At 43.2% G+C, this 14,026-nt stretch overlaps 1 protein-coding gene across 1 annotated transcript in view; it reads left to right on the top strand.

Annotated features, from left to right (window-relative positions):
* TLN2 (talin 2) overlaps positions 1 to 14,026 on the top strand; it is a 454,271-nt gene that overhangs the window by 243,596 nt on the left and 196,649 nt on the right. Inside the window, exons 4-9 of the mRNA XM_007458874.1 lie at positions 4,122 to 4,293; positions 6,013 to 6,110; positions 7,996 to 8,125; positions 8,941 to 9,093; positions 10,924 to 11,066; positions 12,985 to 13,112. Coding sequence (XP_007458936.1) covers positions 4,158 to 4,293; positions 6,013 to 6,110; positions 7,996 to 8,125; positions 8,941 to 9,093; positions 10,924 to 11,066; positions 12,985 to 13,112 — 788 coding nt within the window. The 5' untranslated portion in view covers positions 4,122 to 4,157. The remainder of the gene's footprint in view (positions 1 to 4,121; positions 4,294 to 6,012; positions 6,111 to 7,995; positions 8,126 to 8,940; positions 9,094 to 10,923; positions 11,067 to 12,984; positions 13,113 to 14,026) is intronic.

The following is a 14,026-nucleotide window of genomic DNA, read 5'->3' as shown; positions in this document are numbered from 1 at the left end:
CGCTCTTTCCCTGGCTGCCAGAGACCTCCAAGCAGCCAGATTCAGCTGTCCTGTCTCAGCACCCCTCTTCCTGAACTGTGATTAGCATTTGACACACGTGACCTTCTCCCTCCTGCTTGAGGCACTTTCCTCTGGTCCCACCCTCTTTCCATGTTCCTCCCTCCCCTACCACTAGGTCTCCTTGCGGGTTCCTTCTTGTCCTGATTCTAGAACGTTGTTCCAGGACCCAGACCTCAGGTCTCTTCCCTCTCGTGCTCACTCCCTAGATGATCTTTCTAGCCCCAAAGACTTGAACGTGACGACACTCCCGCACGCTGCATCTCCAAGTTTTGTGTTTGACTCTGCTCCACCTCTCGCTGAATACATCCCAGAGAAATTCCTTAGCAACTTTTTACCCTAGACCTGTGCCTCCAGCAGCTTCCTCCCCCTCAGTCAATGGCTTCTTCATTTTTCCAGCTGTTTTGGATAGAAATGTTCCTTCCCTATCATACCTTTCCTGCTTCTCTTCTTGTCTTCTGCTTCCCCACGTTCTGGGCTTCTTTCCCGTGTTGCTCATTGATTCTGTACCCTCTGTCCTGCAGCCCGCCGTTCCTCAATTTGCCCGTTTCTCCTCGCTCCCCTCTGTGTCTTCTACTTCCGTCTGAGCTCCCCTTGTGGTCTGTCCTGCTGCGCAGTTCTGCTCTCGGCCCCGTGTCGTGGCTCTGCCTTTCCCGGTGATTGAGTCTTTCTCTGCTTGGCTACAGGGACCATTCATTTGCTCTTCAGAAAGTCCAGTTATTAGCCTGGGAAGGGACGCTTTCATGCAGGGACTACTTCCTATTCTCAGGGGATGGCAGATACTAACCATCTCACTCTCTCTGCTGTGTTGTGTAAACAGCACCCATGATGTCATCAAGTTTCCCACTGACTGTTACCGCCAGCTATGCTCATGGATCTCACCATTTCAGGAAACCCCACAGTTGTCGCCAGCTGCAGGGGAAAAACTAACCCATGGAGTGATTTACACCCCAGCAAATTTGTCAATTTATCCCTAGAGTTTATATTTGTATTTTTATTGAAGTATATAGTTGATTTACGATATTTTAGTTTCAGCTGTACAGCATATAGTGATTCAGTATTTTTGCAGGTGATACTCCATTGTAGATTATGGCTGTAGTAGGTTATAGGTTATAAGATAATGGCTGTAATACCCCGTGCTACACAGTATATCCTTGTTGGTTGTTTATTTTGTACATAATAGTTTGTATCTGTTAGTCTCATACCCCTAATTTGTCCCTCCCCCTTTGGTAATCACAAGTTTCTTTTCTTTATATGTGAGTTTGATTCTGTTTTGCATATACATTCATTTGTATTATTTTTTAGATTCCACGTATAAGTGATACCATACAGTTTGATTTCTTCAAGTTGGAGAGTTGGTTGGTTAAATATGCCTATTAAAAAGAGTTGGGTAGAGCATTTTACAGGCATACCTTGTTTCATTGCACTTTGCTTTACTGTGCTTTGTAGCGACTTTTTTTGTTTTTTGTTTTTTAACAGATTGAAGGTTTGTGGCAACCCTGACTCAGACGAGTCTATCAGTATTGCCATCTTTCCAATAGCATTTGCTCACTTTATGTCTCTGTGACCCGTTTTGGTAGTCCTCGCAATATTTGAAACTTTTTCATTATTATATTTGTGATGTTACTATTGTAATTGTTTTGGGGAGCCCTGAACCACACCTGTACACGAGACAGGGAACTTAACTGACAAATATGTGTTCTGACTTCTCCACTGACCAGCCGTTCCTACATCTCTCTCCCTCTCCTCAGGCCTCTCTATTCCCTGAGAAACAACAATATTGAAATTAGGCCAATTAATAACCCGACGGTGTCCTCTTAAGTGGTCAAGTAAGTGGAAGAGTCACACGTTTCTCACTTTAAGTCAAAGCTAGAAATGATTTAGTTAGTGAGGAAGCCAAGACAGGCTGAAAGCTCTTGCCCCCAACAGTCAAGTTGTGAATGCAGAGGAAAAGTTCTGGAAGGAAATCAAAAATGCTATAGAGAAATCCTTTGTGAAAGGAAGAGTCGATCAGTACGGCACAAGACGTTGCTGTCTTAAGTAATGGCCACAGCCACCCCCATTTTTAACCACTACTACCCTGGTCAGTCAGCATGGCCCTCCACCAGCAAAACCGTTACGACTTGCTGATCGCTCAGAGGATGGTTAGCATTTTTTAGCAATAAAGTATATTCTGATAGTGTATATGTATTTGTTTTTTTTTTTAGACATCATGGTATTGCACACTTAATAGACCATAGTATGGTGTAAACATGACTTTTATATGCACCGGGAAACCAAAAAATTCGTGCGACTCACTCCATTTCGATATGTACTTTATCGTGGTGGTCTGGAACCAAACCCACGACATCCCCGAGGGATGCCTACGTATGTGGCTTTACAAGACCTCAATATTGTAGATGGAAAATCATCAGATATTTTGAACAACTCAATCTAGTCACTGCCCAGGCTGTAGTAAATTAATTCTGTTTAGGGCAGATTGTCAGTGAATACTGCTATTGTTTGTTGAGAAGTGTATCTTGACATTTCTCAAATAAGAAATATTTTCATGTTTTCATGGGCCAAATTTATGCGGAAGCTAAGCAGAGGTCAGAATGACTTTACAGTTGGACAGCGTAAATGGTTGCTGCATGAGAGTGTATACACACCTTGCCCATGGATACCAGAGCATCTGTTGAAAACTGTCCTCTGTATCCAAGTGACTGTAGTCGCTGGCTGTTAGGAAGCCAGTGGTTAGTGAGGCTTGCTGAGAAGCAATTCCTTAGAGGCTCCCACCCCTGGTCAGCCTGCTGCCCTCTCTGCCTGTGGCCACCTGATTGCTTCTTAGCACTTGCATTCCCAGAGGGAGCTGTGGTCCAGGTTTACTACGTGTGGATTCTCTAATAAAAGACGAGAAAGGAGTGTGAGATTGAAACTCCTGGGGATTTGTTATCCATGCAGCTCTAGGATTCTAATAAGCTACTCACTGTGAAATGCCTTATTTTGGTTGCCAGGATGACAGTGAGCTGGGTAGGTCTGTGTTGGCTTCTCAGGTGCAGGGAAGATGCCTCCCTCTTGTGTCCAAGGCATACATTGATAGAGGCTGGCCTGTGTTGGGGGGTAAGTTTCTGGCCAAGGAATGGAGCAGGTAGTTGAAATCACCCAGAAGCCACCAACTCAGAAAATGCATTAAATGACTGGACTTAAAATTTAAAAAGAAGGCTTTTACAAAATAATTCAAACCCAGCCTAAGCACCCTATCTATTTTTAAAGCCATTGAACTGGATAAGAAGCAAAATATCCCAGGCGTTTGTCTGAATGAAAGAACAGCTAAATTGGCATTTTCTTCACTTTGAGACCCCTGAAGAGTCTGAAGCTGCCTGGCACACCGGGTGTTTAAGATAAGCCACTCTGGCCTCATTAGTGATGGCTGTGCGTTGGCCTGGCACTGAGGTCCCCTCAGGATTCAGTTCTTCTGTGAATTACGAAGGGCAGATAGCAGCGTATGGCTCCTTGATTGCAGGGAAATGGAAGCAGAGTGGCCAGTTGGCTGTCTCCTGGCGATGGGGCTGGGCCTCCAAACCAGGTCTTCTGGTACAAGATGTGGTGGAGTTTGGCCATGAGAAGCACCCCAGAAGGCAGAGGTGCCTCTTCCCTGTGCCCAGGAGCTGCTGCGGAGGGAGCCCTGCAACTGAGGGTGCTGACAGGCATCGTCAGGAGACAGCAGTGGGCGCCCAGGACACTCAGCCTCTCACCTGGAGGACATTCACCTGGGAAATTCCACTCTCCCTGGGGAAACCCCAAGTAGGGAGCAGCCTTGAGGAAGGAGCCTTGGTGAACTCCTGTGGTTCCCTCCTTCCAAGGGGCTCTCCTTGCCACCCTGTGATAATGGTAACTCCATGACTGCTGCTGTCCTATCCTCAAATTTTCAAAAGTTATTTTTTAACTTGTATTTTTATCTGGAGCCTTCTCTTTAATTGCCATTTTATTTTCTTTCGGTTTTTAAAGCTGATTCAGACTCTAACGTTTTTTCCTACTGGACAGTTATTACGAACGTTCACAGTTTGTTCGTTTGTGTTCCCCAGACATTCTAAGTGAGAGTCCTCAAGTCACCTAGAAAAATGGTGGCCCTGTCCTTAAAGATTTGTGTCCGCCACTGCAACGTGGTGAAGACCATGCAGTTTGAACCATCGACAGCGGTGTACGATGCATGTCGAGTCATTCGGGAACGGGTACCTGAGGCACAAACTGGCCAAGGTAGGCCATTGGTTATTTACTGGCTGCTTGAAATGTGTTTCTATGTTTTTCCCTTAGTAGGTAAGGAAACGGAGGCTCTGAGTGGTACACAGGTGTGTATGATTCAAATGAAATGTCTTCTTATCCTGGACATTACTTGGCCTCCTGTGTGAGACTTGTAATGACAATGATCACAGCTGCCAGCAAGCCATCCTCATTGTCATGACCCTTCCATACATCAGCATTGCGCTCTGTTTACAAGTCACTTTTTGTTATAAAGCCCTGTAGAGTACAGACGAAGCTGCTCTAACAGTTACCACTTTTGTATATCCTGAGCGCAGTTTCGCATGCCTGAAAACTTTCCACTGCTAGCAGCCTGAAGAAGACTGGAACAGCCATCAGGACCCAGGGCAAGCCTTATATTTCAAGTCCTTCACAGGGGCTTTATCATCTTTGTCTTAAACCTTAAAATATTTCTGATACGTGTTGTGTTTAATGTTTGGTTGAACCACTGACCACTGTTAATCTGAGTTTAAACAAGAGTCATTCATACAACTTTATTTTCCGTTTCCCTTTGTCTTCTCTCTACATTTCCTTCTTTTATTTAGTATTTAATGCTTGAGAAATTGGGGTTACTCCTAAATTAATAAGCCTTTAGTGTGAAAATGGAATAAAACTTTCCTTAAAAATTGGAATCATAAAAATCAAACGTTCAAAGATAGCTATTGTTAGGCATGGGTCTTCTTGAAAAGATGTGTTACTCACAAAAGCACGAGTCTTTTGGTCCAAAAGCAATATCTATATTATTCAAAACACTGTTATTTCTAGATTACCCAAAAATCAAAATAAAGTTTGCCCACATTCCCAGCCTTACTCAAGATCTGGTTGTCCAGTCATATCTGGTGTTTTTACTTTTCTGTTACTGTTTATTCCCAGATTTTTAAAACTTTGTTTGGGTTGGATTGCTGTAAAACTCTGGTGAAGATACAGACCTTTATAGATCTTGAAATTGTTTTTCTAAGAAACAACAGGAGCTCTGGCCCTCATCTGGGTCTTTGAGGTTTCCTTGAATCACATTTAGGAAGAAAGAGGTCTTGAGACAGGAAACAATACTGCTTTCCTCCTTCCTCCACCCGCTTATACTTCCTGGGTTGGATTAAAGGATTTCTGTGAAGAACACAGGGTTTAACTCTCCAACTTTACTCATAATTTGGTGGCATGGGGGGCAGCGACTTCATCTCACATGCAACTCTTCCTTTTATTTTTGTAATGCTATGTGGGGGTGATGGAGGGATTATTCCAAGTGTCAAGGCTCCATCGGCCCCTCTTTGCTTAAGTGGCCTTGGCTTGAGTGATTATGTGCATAGTTTCTCCACAGCTGTCTTACCATTCTTCCTGGGTTCTTGGCCTGGCTTTTACAGCATGTGATAGGAAACAAAGCCCAATTCAGTTAGAAGGAAATTTGGACCGCTTTGTTCTCGGCGTTTCCCTAAATTTTAGACACGACTGCTGCCCACTTGTTTTAAGAAACATGACCCTTGTATGTGGGTGTTGGTTTTGCAGCTCAGCTCTCATTCCTCCCCATCTGCTTTAGTCCCAGCGGCTGCCCATGTTGTCAGAATGAAGTGTTTCTCTAGTGAAGGAGAACCCCTTGCCAAGTCAGCAGACTCAAGAGCCTGGAAGTCAGTGATGGCGTCATCATCACTTTGTTTTTTATTTTTCTTTCTATTTTTCCTCCAGCTTCTGACTATGGGCTGTTTCTCTCAGATGAAGACCCCAGGAAAGGAATTTGGCTGGAAGCAGGCAGAACACTGGATTACTACATGTTGCGAAATGGGGTATGCTGTTGATCTTTTTTAAATTTTTTTCATCACTTTGTCCCTAGGCCTTCCATAGAAGCTAACATGATTATGCTTCAAAGAAAAAGAGAGACTCAACAACCTATTTTGATTCAAGGGCACTTTATTCTTTTTTTTTTTTTTTTGGTGGTACGCGGTCCTCTCACTGTTGGGGCCTCTTCCGTTGCGGAGCACAGGCTCCAGACGCGCAGGCTCAGCGGCCATGGCTCACGGGCCCAGCCGCCCCGCGGCATGTGGGATCTTCCCGGACCGGGGCACGAACGGCCTCTCCCGTTGCGGAGCACAGGCTCCGGACGCGCAGGCTCAGCGGCCATGGCTCACGGGCCCAGCCGCTCCGCGGCATGTGGGATCTTCCCGGACCGGGGCACGAACCCGTGTCCCCTGCATCGGCAGGCGGACTCGCAACCACTGCGCCACCAGGGAAACCCACAAGGGCACTTTATTAATAGTTTTGATGTAATATACTTCGTAAAGGCCGTCCAGGTTAGTGATAGAAAATATCAGCAGTCCAAATTCTTGAAACTCCACAAAGTAATGAAAGCAGCATATGAGGTAATGGTTTTAAGCTGTTTCTACATATGCCATTGTTGGACTTGGTAGTTATGAAACATAGCATCTTCCTGTAAGTATGTAGGAGGTACCCTGGTGACTGGTGATAGAAAGTAAACATAGAGAGAGAACAAAAATATAATCCTAAAGGTAGCCAGAAATTAAATATTATGGCACAGGGAAACCGGCTCGGTTTTTGTGGCTGTCTGGAGGGGTGGGATAGGGAGGGTGGGAGGGAGGGAGACAAAGAGGGAAGAGATATGGGAACATATATATATGTATAACTGACTCACTCTGTTATAAAGCAGAAACTAACACACCATTGTAAAGCAATTATACCCCAATAAAGATGTTAAAAAAAAAAAAAAAAGAAAAGAAATTAAATATTAATCAGTGTTTTGCTTTTATAAAAAAGCTCACATTAGATATGAGTTTAATAACAGTAACAGTAACAATAAAATATTGTGTTATGGAAGTAGAAAAAAAATAATGAGTAAAAAAGTGTTAACGGAACTATATTCAGTATCTTGTAACAGCCTATAATGGAAAATAATCTAATATATATATATATATATATATATATATATATATGTAACACTGAATCACTTTGCTGTACACCTGAAACTAACACAATATTAGCTTAACCCCCGAAATATATTGGGTTTTGGTTTACGGAATAGACACATTGGATTGGTCAGTACTCCATAAGCAGGAGCAAAGTATGAGTTGCCATTAATTTTCCCTTCCATAGTTCTCTTTTTAAGAAGTGTAGTAAAAGGAGAGTCTCTCATTTAGACATAACTCTCAAACTTATTACGCCTGTTTGGTCTTGCCATTATTGGCAGAAAACCACGTTTACTGTGATACACCACTACTGTGAAGGATTATGGGGGTATTACTTATGTCCTTCATGACATATATATTAAAAATTGCTTATAACTATGTAAGAGGTCACTGAAGAAGCACACTACAAACTTTTTAAAAAACAAGTAGGAATTTTCCTCTGCTAATTCTCATTACAGCAGACCGTTCTCAGCCTTTCAGGAGGACATATGCTACTTGCACTTTAGTTTTCAGTAACTATGAACTATAAGTAGGACTTTTTGAGGTGCAATTTTACTATCAGATTTGAAAGAAATCTTTATGAAAGCAGTTTATAACACTGGAGATTCTGTATTAGTGGCAAAAATCTCATGAAAACTTAGAAGGAGGAAATCAGAGGGTGCTCGGGAAAAGTCATTTTTTAAAGCAAAGTGTCCAAGTTTATTACCTCATTTCCCATGCAGTGTGAGATGTTTGTATGATTTTGCTGTAGGATATTTTGGAATATAAAAAAAAACAGAGACCTCAGAAAATTCGGATGCTGGATGGATCTGTGAAAACAGTGATGGTGGATGATTCCAAGACTGTTGGGGAACTCCTGGTTACTATTTGCAGCAGGATAGGTAAGTGTACACATGCAGAGCTTCTGGATTTTGTTTTGTTTTTAATAATATGCCTCTTCTTTTTTCCCACCCCCTTTGGGTATCTAGGCAATTTTGAATACATTGTAACACATTGACTTTGGCCCAGTCCCAAGAGAGTGTGTTCATCTTCCTGATTTGCAAACCCACTAACTGGTATTGTCAACACTTGAACCTCTCACTGAGTCACAAGTGAGAGCTTTTATTTCAAAAACAATAGGAGTTTTCAATTGAAAGTAATCTTTCAAAATCACATAATTCAGTCTCCTGCCCATGGCTGTGATTCTGTGTAAGCATCACTGATACCCAGGATCTCTCCTGAAGACTCGTGGGGACAGCCTGTACAATTCTTAGGCATCTTTTTTTCTCCTAGCTTCTGTTAGTCTCCTCAGAACAAGTCTGTCTCTCCTTTCTTTATGAAGCCTCTTGAATGTCTTCAGAAAGTGGCCTTGCCTGTCTTAGTTTCCTCATCATACAAAGGAAGCCCAGCTCCTTCAGACACTGCTTGCTTGACATTGTCTTGCCTTCCTCTGTATGATCTCTACTTTGTTCTTATTACTCAAAAATTAGTCAGGAGACTTGGACGTGACATTTGAGTGTGATTTAACTAGCCGAAGATCCTCCTTTGTAGCCAGTTACTTGATGTGTGCTCCCTGGGTGACCCTGACCTTCATCTTGGCAAGGCTTCTCTCCTATCTTTTGCCCCCAGGCACTCCTTGGAGTATCATAGGCCCCAGGATGAAAGGAGTTGATAGCAATGTGATCACTGACCATTATAACCTAATTGATAATTTTAGGAATTACAAACTATGAAGAATACTCTTTAATCCAAGAAACAATTGAAGAAAAGAAAGAAGAAGGAACGGGTACATTAAAAAAAGACAGGACGCTGTTACGAGATGAGAGGAAGATGGAGAAGTTGAAGGCCAAGCTTCACACGGATGATGACCGTGAGTGTCTGAAGAGGAGGTGTGATGCAGGCACATGGTCAGCCAAGCCTCACTCCTCTCCCATCATCTGTATGACCCAGGGCAGGAGTGTGTGGTTGTGCCTTTGTTTTATTTCATCTGCAAACACGTTGGCCTGTGTCACTAAAAGATATAGACCCTTAAGGGGAAAAAAAAAGGGATGATAATACCATTTCACATCTCAAAAGTAATCTCTTAAGGTGAAATGTACACATCGTGTTCACATCTTCTCCATTCCTGTCGAAAGAATGTTTTTGTAACAGTTTGTTTGGACGAGGGTCCAAATAAGATTGGATGATAGGTTGTTTAACTCTTTTAGTCTCAAGAGTTTCCCCCCATCTCTTTTATTTTTGCCTTATAATTTTTGAGGGGAAGAAACCAGATTGTTACTTGTATAGAAGTTTCTACATCCTGGATTTTGTTAGATGACCTGTGGTGTCATTTAACATGTTTGTCTGTCCCTTTTAATTCCTGAGATCTGGAGGCTTGATCAGATTTGTGTGTGTGTGTGTGTGTGTGTGTGTGTGTGTGTGTGTGTGTGTGTGTGTGTTTAAAAATAAAGACTCCAGAAAAAAAAAGAAAAAGAAAAAGACTCCTATGTGGTGTTGTGTACTTCCATTAGGAAGTTGAATTTGGTTGTTTCCTTTTTTGTGGTGTTAACAGCCATTGATGATCATTACTTAGATCCATTATTTCCTTAGGGGTTATGAAATAGTAATATAATTCTATTGTAGGAAGGTCCTTTTCTATGGCTACAGAGCTAATAATATACAGAAAAACCAGTATATATACCCCATGTGTCCCCCAGACCTGTGCTTTGTGCACCTGGCCGCCTGATGCCACCCCACCCCCAAGGATCTTACTTCATGCACATTTCACTCAGACCTTCCCAGCCTCTTCCCTTCATTGTTCTTTCTCTCAGTGCTGCATTGGGAAGATGTCATCCTTGGCATTATGTTTATTGATCTTCCGTGGGGTTTTCATTTCCCCTGACCCTTTCTCCATTCTCTCTTTCTCTCTCGCCTCATTTGATTTACAGTTGCATACTTCTTTCCAAATGAGACCTTAGTAGACAAATCCTGAGGATTTTTATACTGTGCATGATGCTCTTCCAGGTACTGTGGGAGATGAGGTCCATCCAACACATTCCCTGTGCCAAAGTTGAGGCTTGTAATAAATACTTGCTCACAATGTGTGTGTTAGGCCCGGGGAGGAGTGTAGGAATGAGACCTGTGGGAAGTGCAGAGGAATGATCCATCCCTTTGCACCTAGGTATCAGGGAAGTGTTTTCTAAATGAGTGAGATTCCAGGTGTGCCATGGGCAAGGTTCTACCCTCCCCGACCCCTTAGTGGCCTGTCCTCTCCTTGCCCCAATTACTTTCATTTTCCTCCTCTTTTCTACTTAAGGTCAGAGGTAGTAACTCATTATGCTTAGAGTTTATAAATTATTTCACCTGAACAGACTAAAGACCAGCCTTGACTTAAAAGGAAATGCAGACTTGACTGTCTTGGCATAAAGCACTGTTTTCCTTATCCCACCACCCCAAGGAAGGCACATGGATTCATTCTGGGGGCTTTACTAAGTGAGGAATCGCTGCGGATTTCTCCCTCATTTGCTTTTTCATGTGTCATATGGCACATGTGCAGTTACTTTGCAAAGTTAAAAAGCTCAGATCTAATCTAAGAAGTAACTATAACTGGATATCAGCATCCTAGAAATCCACGTCTGCATCACACTGCTGTTTTGGTTAATCCCCTTGAACTAAGAGGAAGAATCGACACAGTTCTTTCATATGTCGTCTTGTGTTGCAGTAAATTGGCTGGATCACAGCCGAACATTCAGAGAACAAGGAGTAGATGAAAATGAAACGTTGCTGCTTAGACGGAAGTTCTTTTACTCTGATCAGAATGTGGACTCGAGAGACCCCGTGCAGCTTAACTTGCTCTATGTTCAGGTACAGTATTGAATGCTCAGACGCTGAGGTTGGTGAGCTTTCCGGAAGCTCTGGCTGTGGCTTGTGGTGGGCAGGAGCTGGGCTCTGGTTCTCACTGTGTCTGTGACACGCACTTTCCATTGGGTTGGGTTGTGGTACAGGTTGGTATCCACTGTGAGCTGGCCATCCAGAGGTGGGCCTTTGTTGGCCTCCCAGGTGGGGTCCTCATGGCGACTACTGTCTCTCTGCTTGGCTTCACAGCACTTACCTGGCTCATCACTTCACACGCACTACAGCTTTCGTACTTTGCATCTAGGATATAAGGATGGTTATTGGTTAGAAAATCAGTACTTCTTATTAACTGAAAGATACTACTCTCTCAGTAACCTTTTATGTTTTTACCATTAACTAATTGTTTAAACTCAGTCGAGTCATTCAAATTATCTGAGTTGCAGTTACCCAGTATGTAAGATGTGGGCTTTGCACTAGACAGTCCCAGAGGTTTCTTTTGGCTCAAGGAAAACATCTTCCTCTCTCTCTCTCTCTCTCTCTCTCTCTCTCTCTCTCTCTCTTCTTTCATTCTTCCTTTCCCTTCCCTCCCCTTTTATTTATCTGCCTATCAGCTTATAGAAATAATGCGGGGGGTCAGCAAAATGCAACCACAGCGTCACCTGTGTTTATAAATAAAGTTTTATTGAAACCACATCTCATTCATTTATGTATTGCACGTTGGTAAATCCCCTTCTGTATCACATAATTGTCTACGTGTTGTCCATGGCAGCTGTCATGTTCCAACAGCAGAGTTCAGTAGTTGTGACAGGCACCACATGGCCCAGAGGTGTAGATTATTCACTCTCTGGTCTTTTACAGGAGAAGTTTGCTGACCCCTGAGTTAGTGAGATAGGCTGGGAGGCCCGAAGGGAGGGAGATATCAGGGCAATAAGAAAATGGTTGTTGGTTTAAGGCTCAGGGCCATAGGTTAGAGTGTCCATCTGAGAGTGCTCTAGGGGTCATTTAACTGGAGAAAGGAAAGACAAAGAAAAGAAATAAATAGCAGCAGCAGTGCAGGGGTCAGGAAATGGGAACAGGACTTCAGGTGCAGTGGGTTCCTGATTCCAGGACTGTGCATTTGCTGATCATTTTCCCCAAATGTCTGCAGTATTGAGTTCTTGTCTGTTCTCTCTATATATTTTGGGATGGGGATTGGGTTGATTTTACTTATAGATAATTTTTCTGTTAGCTTTATCATTTAGGGTCATAAAAATATATATTGCATTTCTGTTTCCCCCTCTATGAATCTGGTCATTATACAAGGATTTCCCTCTGCCTCTGTATTTTTCATGATCACTTCGACCTCCCTAGATTACACTCAAGCTTCAGTTTTAATATACTGGGCATTGCTGATGCCTTCCATCTATAGGCAATTTGGGGCAAGGACTTGTTTTCCCTTTGCCTTCATTCATTTTTTGTTTGTTTGTTTAAAATAAATAAATTTATTTATTTATTTTTGGCTGCGTTGGGTCTTCATTGCTGTGCACAGGCTTTCTGTAGTTGCGGCGAGTGGGGGCTACTCTTCGTTGCGGTGCGTGGACCACCCATTGCGGTGACTTCTCTTGTTGCGGAGCACCGGCTCTAGGCACGCGGGCTCCAGTAGTTGTGGCTCGCAGCATCGGTTACTCTGCAGCATGTGGGATCTTCCTGGACCAGGGATTGAACCTGTGTCCCCTGCACTGGCAGACGGATTCTTAACCATTGCGCCATCAGGGAAGTCCCTGCCTTAATTCTGCTGTGCTACGATCACCCGCAGTGTCTTGAATGCCTCACTCCGGCTTGGCTTGTTCCACAGAGAGGGTATGCTGGGATGCGGGAACACGGCAATGGAGAGAACGTGTTGTTCCTTCCAAGCTCCTGATGCTTTTTGCTTCCTCTTGTGTTGCAGGCTCGGGATGATATCCTGAATGGCTCCCACCCTGTCTCCTTCGAGAAAGCTTGTGAGTTTGGTGGATTTCAAGCCCAGATTCAGTTTGGACCTCATGTGGAACATAAACACAAGCCTGGATTCTTAGAGTAAATGACCTTTTGTTTTTCTTTTTTGCCTTCTTTTCTCTTCACTGTTTATATTTGAGCTAGCTATGCAATGTGTGTACAGCCTGGTTTCAGTAAATTGTGAGATTGTTAGCTTTTACTCGATTCAATATATGATGAAATATGTGAGCCTCGGGGAAAGCAAGGGGCCTGGAAATTCAGGGTTGGAATGACTGAAGATGACTTGCTCCACGTTCGGGCAGGATGTGGTTTCCTCTGGACCAGAGGGTCTGTGGCATCCCTCCAAGGTGTTGTCCAGGGTATTTCTGGACTCGAGAAACTCACTTCCGCCATCTTCTGAAACCCCTGCTCCTTGGGATATTCCTATGGGAATGGGACTGATTTTGTCATGTTTAATATCTTTTTAAGCCTCCAATATTACAACAGAGTATAAAAGAGAGAGCTTCACATTATTTACTATAATCTTATGAAATCTTCATTGCTCTGCAAGTGTGATGCATGCATTAATACTGGCTGTACTCTTCCATCTGGTCTTTGGTTCCTTTTTATAAAATGATGGGGGTAATTTTTGTGGCTCAATACTTACGGGTTCAAGAGAAAGCTAACCCTCCGGATTCATCATGGCTCCTCCGAATGTAGGCCTTAGGGTTGGTTTTCCTAGAAATGCCCAGTAGACAAGCCCAGCCATATGGAGGCTGCTGTTTGTCAGAGTTCATTTTCCCCTCTGTTTGGTCTGGGCTTTCCAAGGATTTTGTCTATATAACATTTCTTTCCTTTATCTGTTTTTCCCCACCTTTTCTTTTCTCCCTTCTGCTCTTTCTTAGATCAGATGAAACACTTGGCTGAGCCAAAAAAAAAATCACTGCAGAAAGTCTTAACCTGGTCAATATCATGCTCTCACCTAGAGTGCAGCTTGTAGTGGGGACCTGACAGGA

Source organism: Lipotes vexillifer, unplaced genomic scaffold (assembly GCF_000442215.2).
Source record: "Lipotes vexillifer unplaced genomic scaffold, Lipotes_vexillifer_v1.1 scaffold102, whole genome shotgun sequence".
Taxonomy (NCBI): domain Eukaryota; kingdom Metazoa; phylum Chordata; class Mammalia; order Artiodactyla; family Lipotidae; genus Lipotes; species Lipotes vexillifer.
Note: the sequence above shows the minus strand (reverse complement) of the source record. Positions and strands in the feature narration are given on the sequence as shown.